This window comes from Megalops cyprinoides, chromosome 21 (genome assembly GCF_013368585.1).
Source record: "Megalops cyprinoides isolate fMegCyp1 chromosome 21, fMegCyp1.pri, whole genome shotgun sequence".
Classification (NCBI taxonomy): domain Eukaryota; kingdom Metazoa; phylum Chordata; class Actinopteri; order Elopiformes; family Megalopidae; genus Megalops; species Megalops cyprinoides.
In genome coordinates this window covers 27,270,490-27,286,001 of record NC_050603.1, presented here as the reverse complement: position 1 = coordinate 27,286,001, position 15,512 = coordinate 27,270,490, and the positions used below count along the sequence as shown (strand labels likewise).

The 15,512-nt window shown below is 41.3% G+C and overlaps 1 protein-coding gene across 1 annotated transcript; it reads right to left on the bottom strand.

Moving 5' to 3' along the window:
• Positions 1-369: 369 nt before the first annotated feature.
• LOC118768839 (frizzled-1-like) lies at positions 370-2,562 on the bottom strand. The gene has a single exon (XM_036515789.1). The coding sequence runs from the start codon at positions 2,313-2,315 to the stop codon at positions 642-644; it is 1,674 nt and encodes a 557-aa protein (XP_036371682.1). The 5' UTR covers positions 2,316-2,562; the 3' UTR covers positions 370-641.
• Positions 2,563-15,512: the final 12,950 nt, after the last annotated feature.

Below are 15,512 nucleotides of genomic sequence, written 5' to 3'. Positions count from 1 at the left end.
GTCCCAGTATTCACATTTGCACAAAAAGAAATTTACCACATGTATACGGTATAACGCTTAAACTTGTGACATCTACTGTACTTGAACATCTTAAGAAACTTATCTGCAGTTGGAATGACAAATGCACAGATCAACACATTTACAAGTGGTAGGCCTATTCTTAATTAGAAAATCCCTGTAAGACATACACAGCCAAAAACTGGCTACACTAAGATTTAAATGATCACATACAACTTCAACCAAAATGAAAACAAATGTAATAATGGATTCAAGTACAATTTAAGACCGAAAAATGCATTTTCTTTACTGGATATAAATAACCTTTCACCTTTCACCTACCTAACCTTTTAACCTAACCTTTCACCACCACCTTCCTAAGGTTATATTACATCAAACAGGATTAGAAAACAAATGCACATATATATAGGAACCAATCAAAACTCGCAGGCCACTAAATCTGTGTCCTGCAAGGATAAAAACGATTCAGTACCTTTCTTTTTTGTCCAAAATACATGTAGAAATTATTTGACATAAGTTTCATTTTTTTAATACAAATATGTACTTACAAAAATCTCTCAAATGCTTATTTACATATCAAAAAGCCTCTCACGCAAAAAAAGTGTTCAGTTCACAAAACGTTTTCAGACTGTCGTTTCCCCTCGTTTACTGTTTGCCAGTCTTGTATAAAATTTCCTCCATGAGTTGAGCGTTTTACCAGACCAAATCCAGAATCCCGAGGTGATGCCCACAATCAAAGTCATAAGGTATTTAATCATGAAGACTGTGAAGTCGGGGGTCATGTGTGGGTGATGGTAGGCTGGGCAGGGAATGGCATAGGTCTTACAGGTCTGACTTACCCAGCTCTTCTCCCACTGGTCTCTAAACGTCTGCTCATAGAAATAACATGCAATAACTATAGTAGCCGGGACAGTGTACAGGACGCCGAAGACACCTATTCTTACCATGAGCTTCTCCAGCTTTTCTGTTTTTGTGCCATCGTGTTTCATGATTGTTCGGATTCGGAACAGTGAAACAAATCCGGCCAGGAGGAATGAGGTGCCGATGAACAGGTAGACAAAGAGGGGCACCAGGACAAATCCACGGAGAGCATCCACGCTGTTCAGACCCACAAAACACACTCCACTCAGGATGTCTCCGTCCACCTGCCCCACTGCCAGAACAGTGATGGTTTTAATGGCTGGCACAGCCCATGCTGCCAGATGGAAATATTGCGAGTTGGCCTCTATGGCTTCGTGCCCCCATTTCATTCCCGCTGACAGAAACCATGTCAGAGCCAGGATAACCCACCAAATGGAACTCGCCATGCTGAAGAAATAAAGCATCATGAACAATATGGTGCAACCTTCTTTTTTGGTGCCCTGGACAACTGTTCTTATGTCACTGTCAAACTTCTCATTACAAACCACCTTGTCCTCTAACAAAAAGCCTGCAATATAGGCTATAGACACCATTGTGTAACAACCAGAAAGGAAAATAATGGGGCGCTCTGGGTAGCTGAATCTCTTCATGTCCACTAGGTAAGTCAAAACTGTAAATAAAGTAGAAGCACAGCACAAAACAGACCAGATTCCAATCCATATCTGGGCAAATTTAAGCTCCTCCTTGTTAAAGTACATCATTCCATGTGATTTCGAAGGTTCGCATGGAGCCCCGCAGTTATCTTCGCCCAGAAAGCGGTAGTTCAAGTAAGACGGCACTTTCAAAGCCGTCGGACACTTAAAATGTCCTTTTGCATTTCTGATATCGCCAGGTGATTCGGTTACATCGGTAGTTGGGTTAACTGAGGAAGCTTTATCCGACATATTCTGACCCACGCACAGCTCACCTGCTCCATGAACTGGGAAAGATTCACAAGCCAGGCTGTCTGGCCACTGAAAGCCGAACTTGTTCATGAGAGCCTCGCAGCCCTGTCTTGCTCTTTCGCAAAGTGAGCGGCAAGGAGGGAGAGCTTGCTCCAACACAGTACACACCGGCGCATACATGGAGCACAGGAAAAACCTAAGATCGGGGGAACACTGAACTTTCACAAGCGGATAAAACTGGTGCACTTCAAGTCCCGCGTCTTCCTGGTTAGTGTGCCCTAATAAATTTGGCATGATGGTCTCGTTGTAAGCAATATCCGTACAAAGTGGGATGGAAATCGGTTGACAAAAGCCATGTTCTGGTATAGACATCCCTCGGTCGCCATACTGTCCGTTAACACCCAAAAGTCCAAAAACCATCAGGGAAAACATCGAAGTAAGCAGAAGTTCAACTTTGTTATTATCGATTACGAAACTATCTCCATAAGCCATACTTTGCCTTCCCGTTTATTCTCAAACAAACCACTTCTCCGCCGTCTCTCTGAGCTCTTCTTTTCTTGCAAATCTTCCAGGAGTCCCGAATACTACACCTTTGTTGATGCGCCGTACATCAGCACCGTTATTGCCGAGAGATTGCACAAAAATCGGAAATCCGCCCGTTTTCGTCCCGTTCAACACAGTTTCACTGACGGTCTGACCATTGGCATCAACCCCTCTGCTCAGTTCAAACCGGTTTCCAGGCGCCCCACTGTCTCCTCTTCTTATGGAAAGAAAGGAGGGACCTTGAAACAGATGGCATCTTTTAGGGATCATCTATATGTTCCAGCATTTTAACCTCCCAAAGACGACTGAATTATTTCCAAGTAATACATACTATCATTATTATTTATATAGGCACCAATACTTTTTTGTTGGTACTTCTACTTTCTAAACCGAAAGCAAGATAGAAGATAAAACGTGTTTTATTTTCAACAGTCAAAACAGGAAAAATATTGATATTTTGTTTTTTTAATTTATGGCAATGACTAAGCAGTTTGAAAAGTAGAAAACATTTAGAAACCCAACCGATATACTTCTTCACTAGGTGATAAAGCTTAACACTGAATTTCAATAATAACAACCTAAACTACAACTATACGGGCTGAACATGAACCGGTGCTTCTTTGCCTTGGGCTATAAAAGATGGATGACTAAAATAATTCTTATTCAGTGGACTGGCGCTGCCAAGATACGGCCACCTCATCTAAAATTATATATAATATTGACTGTATTTTGAAAATATTTCTTGTTTTCCACCAACTCTAGATCACACTTGTAAATAAAATGGAATTATTCTTTTAATATAACTTTTGCAATTTCTCTGCAGTCTGTGTACTTTGGAAATTCAGTTGGGAAATATGCCATACACCCATCTTACTACTGCTTCTTATACATTCACACATTGCTCTAGTCAGCTATTTTCTATCATACTTCCATGCAGAATTGAAAATACTGCTTGTTTTCTATCAGAAAGGAGCAGTGAAAATATTAAAACTACCTGCCTTATACAAACACCACTGCTAACTTTGTTTTCTTACTTTACTCACAAAATTAGCCTCTGATCCAAGGTCCAACTTCAAAACAATATGAAATCTCTTCTGCTGTATGGGTTAAATATCAGTGTGTTAAGACCGACATGAGGAGGAACGAGTCCTTTTATACCGGGTGTCCCAGGAGACTCTGCTGGCCTAATAAAATCTCAAACAGGAGACCTATAAAAACAAAGGATGCCAAAGTGTTATCCAAGAGGTCAAAAGTTGACATATGTGATGGCCCAGCCATGGTATGGACCAAGACTACATTCCAAAAGTAGCCTTAACATGAACAACACCTGACAAGAGAGAGCCTGAAAGACTAAAAACACCTGGTGTGGAATCTGACTTGTGATGAGGCACAACCTACTACTGAAGACAGAACGAAATGGAGGGGGATCTTGGTGACCTTTGTAGGTACAGTGCCATCAACAGATACATTCGTTCATTTTATTTGTTCAACTTTTACGGACAGTAATGCGTAAATCGCTGTTAATGTGAAACACGATCTCACAGGAAGTGATGTTGCAGTTTCATGGCTTCTCACCATGAGAAACACCGTCTCAACGTGGCTTGGTGCAGGGGATGGGGATGAGTACAACATAGAGGGATACAAGCTGTTAAGAAAAGATAGTCAATAGAAGAGGAGGAGGCGTAGCTCTCTATGTAAAGGATAATCTTAATATTCAGGAAATTCCAGGAATTTAGCCCCTTGGTGTTAGTGAAGACATATGGATTAATATATTGGGGGAAAATGAAAAAGGTCTGAATGTTGGAGTATGCTATAGGCCACCAGCCTCAGACAGCAGTGTCAACAGTATGCTCTTTGATAACATTAAACTAGCATGTCAGGAAGGTGAGACAATCACCTTAACGTGTTTTCCAGGCAGAAAGAATCCCTCAACCGAATCGACCAAACTTTGACCAGCCCTGGCTCCCTGACGAAGGAACCGCCAGCAAAATCACCCACAGTACCAAAAGATTTGGACTTTATTTCATGAGCTACAGCAGCAGGCCCAGCGCCATGGGGGGGCGTAAGGCGATGTCGCCCCCTCAGATGGACTACCCTACCCCCTCAGTGAAGATTAAGGTCTAATTTGAATTAAAAAAATATATATATATTTTCATTTAAAAATACTGATACATAATTTAGCCCACCATAATTAGCTAAAACCAAAGTCACGTTCTACCCTACATTTTCAAATCCACACAAATCCACTTGATTGGTTGTCTGGGTGAGTGCGAGCTAACTAACGTAGTGTAAACTTGTTGTGTTGCGTTTCAAGAAGGTAGCTAGCTTAGTTTATCTAGTTTTTAACAAACTGTGGAGAAGCTAACTGATGCTCCTCCACTGTCCCTTTGTTCCTAAAATAAACGCAAGGAGATCGCTATGCATAGCGAGTGTGCTCAGGCGTACGATGGGTGCCTCACTAATTGCTAGCCGGTTTCCTACAGCACAGTAGTTCGGTACCATGTAATGTGGTTCCGAATGATTTCCGGGTTTAGTTTTCAGTCCATTAAACAACACTCCTGCAGTTATCGTTATATTTAGTTATAGTACTTGTTACGTTTTGTTTAGTTTTGTAGTTTAAGTAGGTACCGTGTACATTGGTTGTTTGTGTTCTCTCTCTCTCTCTCTCTCTCTCTCTCTCTCTCTCTCTTCCAGATGTGCGGTCTCGGTGTGTGGAGGAAGTTAGCTGCTCAGGGAAGGAGGTGGTCAGAGGAAGCGCGCACCCTGACTTCGCCGTAGACTTCGCATGAACTTCAAATGGAGGGGGGGAGGAAGGGATATTTGTAGTTTGTTTTATTAGTATATGTAATGTTTGTTTTATTGTTATTTTGTTGTGGTTGTCATTTTGAATATAATGTTACCTTTTTTTGTTTTGTTAAACTGTTATTCGAATATAATTCATCAAGTTTCTGAATATAGACTCCCTAGGACTCCCCTGTTCAGGGGGTGTTCGAGTCTATATATAGTCAGCATGACAGACAGAATGGAGAGTGAGCTGGTGTCTGTGCAGGTCGGCATGCCGCAGCTGGGTGCAGCTGGCTAATTTGAGTTAATTTGAGTTAATTTTGTTTAAGTTATTATTAACTTGTTTTTTTTTTTGTTCTTCTATTGGAATTTTGTTTTGGGTTCCGTGTCTGCACTCCCTCTATGAGGAACATTGGTGGCTACCATTTTTGCCTTAAGTAATAAATAAAAATCTTTCCCTGGGAATCCTGAGACCTGCTTGATTACTGCTGAGCTGGTGTGGCCACTTAGTGTCATCCTGGAGACTCAGGTTGGTGCCTAGGTCTCACACAAACAAAATGGACATCCAAAAATGGATTAAAAAAAAACACGATAGAGGACCCTGGGACTAGCGTATCAACCAGCACTGACCAACCAGCCACTCAACACAACACAGGCAAGCCAGAAAAAACAAATTTGGGAGAGCAGTTGCTCACTGACAGTCACTGACCCACGGAAGAATGGTCAAGCCTTGCACTGATAATTTTTTCACCTTTATTGTAAACTCAACGTAAACAATCATAAATCAACAAAAATCACCGTAAGAGCTTATGCCCTCTCCGGGGGTGCTAAACTTTAAATTCACACGCTTTCTTTTTCCTTTGTTTTTGTTCTGCCACACAACTCGCGGGAGCCGTGAACTAGAGGTGTGTGCTCACATTTCAAAATAAAAGTATATCAATACAACACAGAATGTCAGGCAATAAAAGTCCACAATATGAGAAATGTAATAATAGTAAGGTAACTGATAATACATACAATTCAGAGAGCTGTTCTTCCTTTATAATCAAACTTAAACTTAGATTTAAATTGGGTCATTTACAGGTAGATATAACCTCCTCAACCTACCGATGCCGATCTCCCTTCAAAAAAAAAAAGTAGCTAGAAACGCCCCCTGGCTTCAGCTGTACTGAAATAAGGTAGGATTGAATATTCTTTTGATGTTTTGGAGTGCTAGGTTGGTCGAGGGATACTTATATTTGTTGGGTAGGCCTATTGTGTGTCTATTGTTTATGTCACTAATAGTTTTGTTAGTTTTATAATAGCAAGCCTACAGGACAAGATGTCCCTACTATGTTGCACTGCCTGTGTTAGATTCTGTTCTTCAGTAGAAACTGATTCTCAATTTCCAGTTGAATGTGTCTATTAGCAGAGGCTTCTGCAGAGCGTTGTATGGGTGACTTGACCTGGTGGTTGTTGCTTTAAGCGCTCACTTGCTTTAAATCGGTATATGTTGTTGGCTCTGTTGAAATCAAGCTCAGAGTCGCTATCATGTGATGGTGTGTGGATGGTACGTGCTTCCTGAGGATTGTTGATCTGTGAGTGCGCGTGTGGTGTAATAATGCACTTGTTAAACGATCGTATGGCTGTGCACAGCGTGTGTAATTTTTTGGGTTAAGTCACCGCCCCCTTACTGCATTTCAATTGCCCCCCGACTCGTTTTCCGCTGGCGTCGGCTCTGTACAGTAGGCTATTAACTTAACATAGGACATTGCATATGTAACCGGCAGAATGGAATGATCATTGCAGCCACCGTAGTGCTTGTTTGCGGTCACGCCCCCTTCTATGCTGCTGCGGAAGTTAGCCGTGCAAACAATTAACTTTTCACACAAGGCAGGTATATATATAGGCCAGGTAAGATGCACAGAGCTGAACTGCTCCTTTGCATACCTTTTGTTTCCGTGTGCTGTAGTCTTCCTGATTTGAGGTAGGTTCCTGACTTGATTGTGTTTGTCGATTGTGTGTTGCAGGCAAGCTCCCATTCCTTCCACGGTAACCAATGTACTGCACTCAACAGGTGGTTGCCGGCATCCTCGTTCCCTGCTGGGTCGGACGAGTTTGCGGTGGCTGTTTCTCTCCCCCCCCGAGGTCCATTGCCTCCCTACATAGGAGCAGCCAAGCCCACTGGGCAGGCAAAATTATAATTTTATGAGTTGAGGCATTTCAACAGGTAGCTGTTAGAGCAGCAGTACCGTGAGTTGTCAGGCGTCTCCCGTTTTTTACCTCAGCTGTAAGTAATACTATTGTGGCCTTAACAGGAAGACTGCCGCTGCTACTTTGCCTTTCCATTAGTTGCCCTGAATATTTCCCCTGTTTTTATTGTTCATTGCTATTAGGCTGTTTGTCTTTTAAACAAATTGCCTTTGCGGTTTGGCTTGTGTACTTTTGTTTTCCCTGTTTGTTCGTATTATTTTCTCCGTTCTCGCATATGTGCCTGTGGGGTCGTTTGGGCGTTTGTTGTGTTTATTGGTTAAGCCCAACTGGGCTGGTGTGTCTGTCAGCTCATCCCCTCCGTGTCGTAGTGGGTGTGTGTGGGGGAACTCTTTCGTTGGCGCAACTAGTATTTAGGTACTGGCGATCGCAATTGTCGGTACCTAAAAAGGGGTAACGATAATTACTTTGGCTAGCTTGTGTGTACTCCCCCAACAACATTCTTGACTTTATGAAATAGCAACTCCCACAAACACAGAGCTGTGAGCTGATTTTTTTTTTTTTTTTTTTTTTTTAGTTTTTGCTTGAGTTGTATTATGTTGGATCTGTTTTTGATTTGGTTTTTGTTTCTTTCCCTTGAGTAGGTGTTGAGGTTCTCTTGGGGGGGAGGCTAGGCACTCGGTGGTGAGGTCCCGTCACTGCATGGTTTGCTGGGTTGCATGGTTGCATTGGAGTTCACAGAAGGTACACCTTTGTTTTCTTTGAAGCACTTCTGTCAGTATTTAACTTTTGGACACACACTACTGTAGTCTGTCTCCCCGTGGCTGACCAAGGCCCTCTCCGCATTGGCATTTTAATGTACTCTTTTAATAAAGTAAATAAATTTTAACTTGGACTGCAACAACAACAAATAAAATTGTGTTTTTTTTTTGTAATTTGGAAACAGCGTCTCTGTCCTCTCTCAGGGAGCAAACCTGTGTGTCTGGCATGTCCTCCTAGGGTTGATTGGGCTTGTGTTGACCCCTGTGTATATTTCCCTGGGTAGCAGCCCCAGGGTGGCGTAGTTGGTACCCCCCTTGTCATACTTTTAATACCCCCCCCCTTGTACTACCCCCACATAGCTAAACAACCAACTGTTAGCTACATTTATGAATTTTTGTACATCCGTGTGTTCAGATCATTACGAGTAATGTAACTAGCTATGTTTCGTTGTTCCTAGCTGATTTGTCACACACTATTCACCGCATTAGTTAAGATACCACACAGAGGCATAGGGTCTTTGCATGCGTATCTTCTTGCTAAACCCCGGTACTTTCTTTTAATTTGCACAGAATAACCCTGCGGTTATCAATCGCCCGAGCATATCCTGTACCAGACAGACGTTATGTTCGCTAGCACATGCACATAGGCAACTCAAACTCGCCGCCACATGCATGTTCCTTTGTTCTCTTTGAACACGTGTGTTCAGCGAGCACACACACATACGTGCATGCGCTACACACGCACGACTCAGAACAAAGGAGCACACACCCTCTCCATTGGAGGGCCTGCAGCACATGCATACAGAGCATATGTGCGTGTGATTCGTTCAACAGCAGCATCACATTGAAATGTGGATCACATGCTCTAACTATGTGATCACCTTAAAACTACATAGGCACAGTCACATTATACACTGTGCATACTAATTCTACCAAACTAATCATTATACTGCTTACCAACTACAATAAATGATCACTAAATAATCAACACTATCCTTCACCATGTTTGTAGAAAAATGTGCGTGACCGCAACAGGTTTTGTTCAGTTTTCTCTGTAGATAATAAATCATATTGCACTTAAAGATTTAGTTTTTCTTTATATACAGTAGCTCAGGTGTTGGGGGTCTTTGAATACTGATGATCAATTTTTGGGATGGAATCAATTAGATTTTCCTGTGCTTTTTTCCTTTCTTTATTGCGTGATGCTGAAGAAGATATTATTTGTCCCCTTAATATGACTTTTAATGTTTCCCATAATAAGGATGGTGATACAGAGCCAGTCTGATTGGTTAAAAGGAAATCATCTATTGCTTTTGACACATATTGACAAAAGCTTATGTCTGAGAGTAATGCCGTGTTTAACCTCCAAGCTGATCTTGAAGGGTATTTAAGTGTGATATAAATGTCAAGAACGAGAGGTGCATGATCAGATTCAACAATGGCAGAATACTCTACAGATTTTATTGAGGAGAGAAGACGCTTGTCAATGAAAAAATAATCTATTCTTGAGTAGGTCTTATGTATATGTGAAAACAAGAAAATTCTTTTTTACTAGGGTATAAAAATCTCCACGGGTCTATACAACCTATATGAGTCAGAAGACTAGAGAGAGCTCTGGACATCTTTGATGTGGGCACGGTTTTGGGATTTGACCAGTCCATGACTGTGTCCATCACACAGTTCATATCCCCGCTAAATATAAGGTGATGAGTGTTTAAATCAGGTAATAAGGTCATAATCTTCCTGAAAAAGTCAGTGTCATCCCAGTTAGGGGCATAAATACTAACTAAGACCACAGGAGTGTGAAACAGACGACCTGATACTATAATATAGCGCCCTTGGGGGTCTGAAATTATTTCTGAAGTGGTGAATAATACTTTTTTGTGAATTACTAATGCTGTTCCCCTAGCCCTACTGCTAAAGTTTGTATGGTACACCTGTCCTACCCAATTTTTCCTAAGCAAAATTTGGTCCTGAACACATAAGTGTGTTTCCTGTAAAAAAGGAATTTCGGTGTGTAGTTTTTTCAAATGTGAAAATATTCGAGCCCTCTTCACTGGTCCATTCATGACTCTAACATTCCAACTTATGAAACGTACTGCAGACCCTTTTGACATATTCTTGCTTTCTATGTGGTTCAATGCCTAACAATATAAAACAATGTGGGTAGTAAAACATGTATTGATACCATAGAGCCACGTGATGGAAAAAAAATAAAGAAAAAAGGGATAAGAAACAGGAAAAAATGAAAAAGAAAAGAAAAAAACACCCTCGGCATTAAACTATCCCTCTTATAGAACAAATGAGAAATCCTAGGTTCGTCCTCTGAACTATGACGAACCACAGCCCTACTATGAATAAACTTCCAGTAGTCCATTTCTTTTATTCATGTTGATATCCCCATACATCACTCCCCGCTATATTGCTTAAACAAGTAAACGCACTTGGTCACCGTGTTGACTCAAAGAAAGATGAATTGTGAGCCTACTCATCGATTTAAACCACAACAATTATAACATTTTGATAATTAAGCCTAAGAGTTAACAGTCCAAGTTTAACTTAATTGTCATCATTAGATGAATAAATGAATTCGAAAAGAAATGAAAAGAAAAACAAATTTTCGTGAGCTATAGCCTTATAATTATCTTCAACAGTACTATCAATCCTGAATCATTACGCCATCAATTAGCTTACAAGCTTCACAAACATTCTGAACTTCACATTCCTCAAATGACTAACCTTCAAAGATACTTGTCATTTTACCTGCATTATCAATGAGCCAAATGTACTTGAAGTCCTCTTGGTCCCAGTTTAGGATAGTCTATCTGTAACACTATGCTACTCTTTTGCAGCAACCCAACGGTCATAAAACTCCTTGGCCTCCCCAGGTGAAAAGAAGACAATTGTCTGATTGTCAAATTAAACCCGAAGACGAGTAGGATACAGCAGATTGAATCGTATGTTCTTCTCGTAAAGAAGCTGTTTGATGCATTTAAATGCCGCATGTTTCTTCACCAGACTTGCAGACATGTCCAGGTAAATCCTCAGTTTGGATCCCTTGAACTCCACATCATGTGTCCGGGCCCACTGCAATGCCTTCTCTTTCTCCTTAACCTGATGAAAACAGACCACAAAGGGACGGGGTGGCTGTCCTTCTTGAGGTTTTTGGCCTGGAGAGCGATGTGCCCGCTCCAGTTCAGGGGGTTTGTTGAAAATATCTTCGCCCATCACCTCCATCAGCATCTCGGACACAAACTTTATAGTGGACTGACCTTTTTCAATGCCCTCTGGGACATTCAATATTCTTAGGTTTGCTCTCCGAGAGCGGTTTTCAAAGTCTTCCACTCGGTCAAGCAGGGTCGCATTTTGCTCCTCTGTTTAATCTTTCGATCGGCTATGTGTAATGCATTAAAGTTATCTCCAGCCCAAGATTCATTTGCGCTTAACCGTGCCTGGAAACCAGTTATGGTCTCTGTCAGTGTATTCACGGAAGACTGGACTGAGGCAATCGACTCCTGAATTAGAGCAGAAATATCTTCTTTGAGTGAAGCCCGCTGTTTAGCCAACTCCTCTACAAGCTGGCTCATGGAAACCCCGTCGGTGCTTGAAATTGTTTCATCACTATTGCAGCAACTTTGCTAGCTACGCTAGTTTGAGTTGTTGGTTGAGCTGCTGATGACTTGTTCTTGCTCATATTGCAGATGTTGTGTCTCTACTCACTTTATTAATGACGTTTTCAACCTGGGTCTTATATTGACGGTTAAAATGCTTTAAGTGGCGTTTTTAAAAGTTAATATTGAAAAGTTAAGCCGGGAGCTCTGCTGTCTTGAGACCTATCTCCGCATGGCCAAGCCGGATATTTTATTTTAACCATTATGGTAGACGCCATATTCTGTATGGCGCCTCCATGTGTTTAATTTAATTATCCCCTACATAATTGGCACCTTATGTAAGGACATTCATTACACGTAAGTGGTACCCCCTGTAATCATAGGCGTTGTCCCTACATAATTGGTACCCTCTCTGAGAAAGACCAACATCGTAGGCATTATTGCCTACATGAGTGGTGACCTGTGTGAGGAAGACTAACAGCACCAAAAAGGTGTTGTCCTGAGGGGTATGAAGATGATTACCTAGCCTTTAAGTTGTCCTTTTTTGAATAATAGACTGAGTAATAAACTATGATTAATAAAACTGAATAACCGAGTGGCTCCAGTCAACATCAATATCACTTTTGGCGTGTAATCATCTGTTATATCCTATTTAATTTGACATGAAAGACAGCACAGAGAAGACTCTAATCTGAGCGGCACTGAAATGTTATTTTTATCCACTGACACGTAACTGGTTGTCCTGTTGCATCTAGCATCTCAATGTTAAGTTACGGTTTTTAATTATTCATGTTACCGTTTGAGGTACCATTTTTACTCTGTTTTACTCTTTTACTCTTTACCCTCTGTCAGTGAGCAAAGAGGTTTTTCTTTTTTTTTTACATTCTTCTGCTGTAAAAAGGCACAACACAATGATTGAAAATAGCTGTATTTGTAGGAATAAACTATTCCTGCTTGCCCTCTTTACATTACATTACATTTGGCAGATGCTCTTATTCAGAGCAACCTCCAGCACAATAGAACACAAGTGTATCCATTCAATTTAAACAAGCAACAGCGTCAGACCAGGCTAAAAACACTCCCAGACCAGTGAGTGTGAACATAACACAATTTGAGCCCTGCCCCAAGTTAACTTGTGCAATCTGACATTACATTCCATTACATGCATTTAGCAGGCGCTCTTATCCAGAGGGACTTCCATCACATAAGAACATAAGTGTAACCATTCAATTTAAACAAGCAACAGCGTCAGACCAGGCTCACAACACTCCCAGACCAGTGAGTGTGAGCATAACGCTATTCAAACCCTACCACAAGATAACTTGTGCATTCTGACACAAGCCAAGTATACTACGATACAATAGGTCCTAGAACACAAATTATAATACTTATACTATATATTATACTAATACTTATACTGAAATACATAATACTACACATAAAATTGGCATCAAATGCAAGAAGCAGCAGGTGTTAGAGGGTGGGGATAAAAGTGGAACTGATATGCAGTCTAAAGAGGTGGGTCTTCAGTCTGCGTCAGAAGATAGCCAGTGATTCCACTGTCCTAACCCCCATGGGGAGTTCATTCCAACACTGAGAGACCAGTATAGACAGGGATCACAAGCGACCCTGTCAGTTAGGAACAGTCAGTTGCCCCGTGGAAGCAGAGCACAGCAATCTTGAGGGAACACAGAGTTTGAAGAGGTGTTGTAAGTATGAGGGGACTGTCCAGTTTACTGTCCTGTTTGCCAGCATCAAGGTTTTGAACTTGATGCGAGTGATAACAGGAAGCCAGTGAAGTGAGATGAGGAGGGGAGTAACTTTACTACATTTAGGGAGACTGTAGACAAGTCGTGCAGCTGCATTTTGGATTAGTTGTAGAGGTTTGATTGCACACGCTGGAAGGCAAGCAAATAGGGAGTTGCAGTAGTCCAGGTGTGAGACCAGGGCCTGAACTAGGCGCTGTGTTGAATATGTAGTAAGATAGGGGCAGATCCTCCAGGAGAGAAAGGAGGATAGATGGATAGCCACATCTCATTCAAGCGTTTTAGACAGAAAGAGTAGGAGAGAGACCGGCTGATAGTTCTGGACAGCAGATGGGTCCAGGGTTCTTTTCTTCAGCAGGGAGGTGACTCGCACCTTGAAGGCTATAGGCACACTGCCCATGGAGAGTGAAGTTTAGTAAGTTAGAAGATAATGATGCTGATGATGCTTACTGAATTAGGTAAACAGATGAAGCGTACAGCTTGGAGATTATATGAATGTAATATCCAACGCACTGTTTAAATTGAGTGCCTCATTAAAGTGAATGTAAAATAAAAATGGCTGGTATGAATAGCCACTGAGTAGGTGTATCCTTTTCCATCCCACTTCCATAGATGGATCTTGGTCCTATTTAGTTTAACTCCCTTGTCCGATATGCCTCTCCACTCTGGAGAGTTGGTCCATTATGGTTTCAGAACTACTACCACTGTGTCTTCTTCATTCCTCTAAAAAATCTCAGTTCCAAAATTCATAAACTGCTGTCTTCTTTTCTACTTCTGAGGCAAGTCTCAGATTCCTTTCCTCCAGTCACTTATTGTATCCCCTTGATTCTCTACAGTGAACTGGGGATCTCAGGCAACCCCTCCTCCTTCTTGAAGGATCACTGCCCACGGGTAAATATGTCCATGACCACGTTCTTGTGAGGTACCTCATGAGTCATTCCTAAGCATGTTGTTGTTCTCCACTACATGATTATTTCAGCCTATCTTGCATTTTAATCTCTTCATGGCCTGGCCGACACAGTACCTAAACATCTCTGTAGAAGATCTCATTCTCCCTCTCCTAAACTGCCCCAATAATCTTAAAGTAACCTTTGAAGTAGGGCTGGGTATTGGCAGAGATGCCCTGATCCAATTCGATTCCGATTCACAAGCTAACGATTCAATTTGATATCAATTCGATAGAAATGAGATATGAAATACTATAGCAGCTTTCCATATTTGGAGAGATGTTTAAAAAGCTCTAAAGGGAACACAAATTTACAAATGCAGAGTCACTGGAAACAAATTGTGAAAATCACTAAAGAAAAGGCCAAAGGATTGTACAGTCATGCGCCGCTTAACGTCCATTCGGACAACATCCATTCGCATATACGTCCGTAGTCCCATAAGGTTATAATAAAGTTTTAAAATCCCGATCACAGAATGGGACGTAGCGGACGTAGTGAAGGTAACGCTTCCCGTACGCAACACGTGTATCTCATGTCTCTTGGAAATAAAGCAATTGCACTGCCAGGCGTATAATGGTATGGTACATAGTATACCATATAATATGTCTTGATAGTCATAATAAACGCCTATGCTAATGTCTTATGTATGTAATGTACTGTACTTTCTATCAGTGTTTTAATGTGAATTTTGCATGCATACTTACAATTAAAAAGTTTACCGTATAACAGTGTATGCTTCGATTCATAAGCAGCAGCATCCAATCTCGTGCCTATTCCATATAGGTTTGCTAAGTATATAGTATGGTGTTGGCACAACGTCCAAATCACATAACGTCCTATTTCACAGAACGTATCATGGACGTTAAGCGACGCATGGCTGTATACCAAAATGTTTTTATTTGAGGAACACATGGGTATAGGTCCTTAAAAACAAAACCAACCTGTATCATTGCCTACTCACAAAGCAGCAATGTGTTTGCATTAGTTAGTTCAGGGAAAGCTGGTTTGTAAACAAAACGTAGCTGACTGCCAGTAGCAATTCTGCAATTGTGAAAGTTTTCTTGCTAGCTCAATATGAACAACTAGC

Bases quoted from the DNA above. Each gene is read 5' to 3' on its own strand.
- LOC118768839 (XM_036515789.1), bottom strand. From the start codon at position 2,315: ATGGCTTATGGAGATAGTTTCGTAATCGATAATAACAAAGTTGAACTT.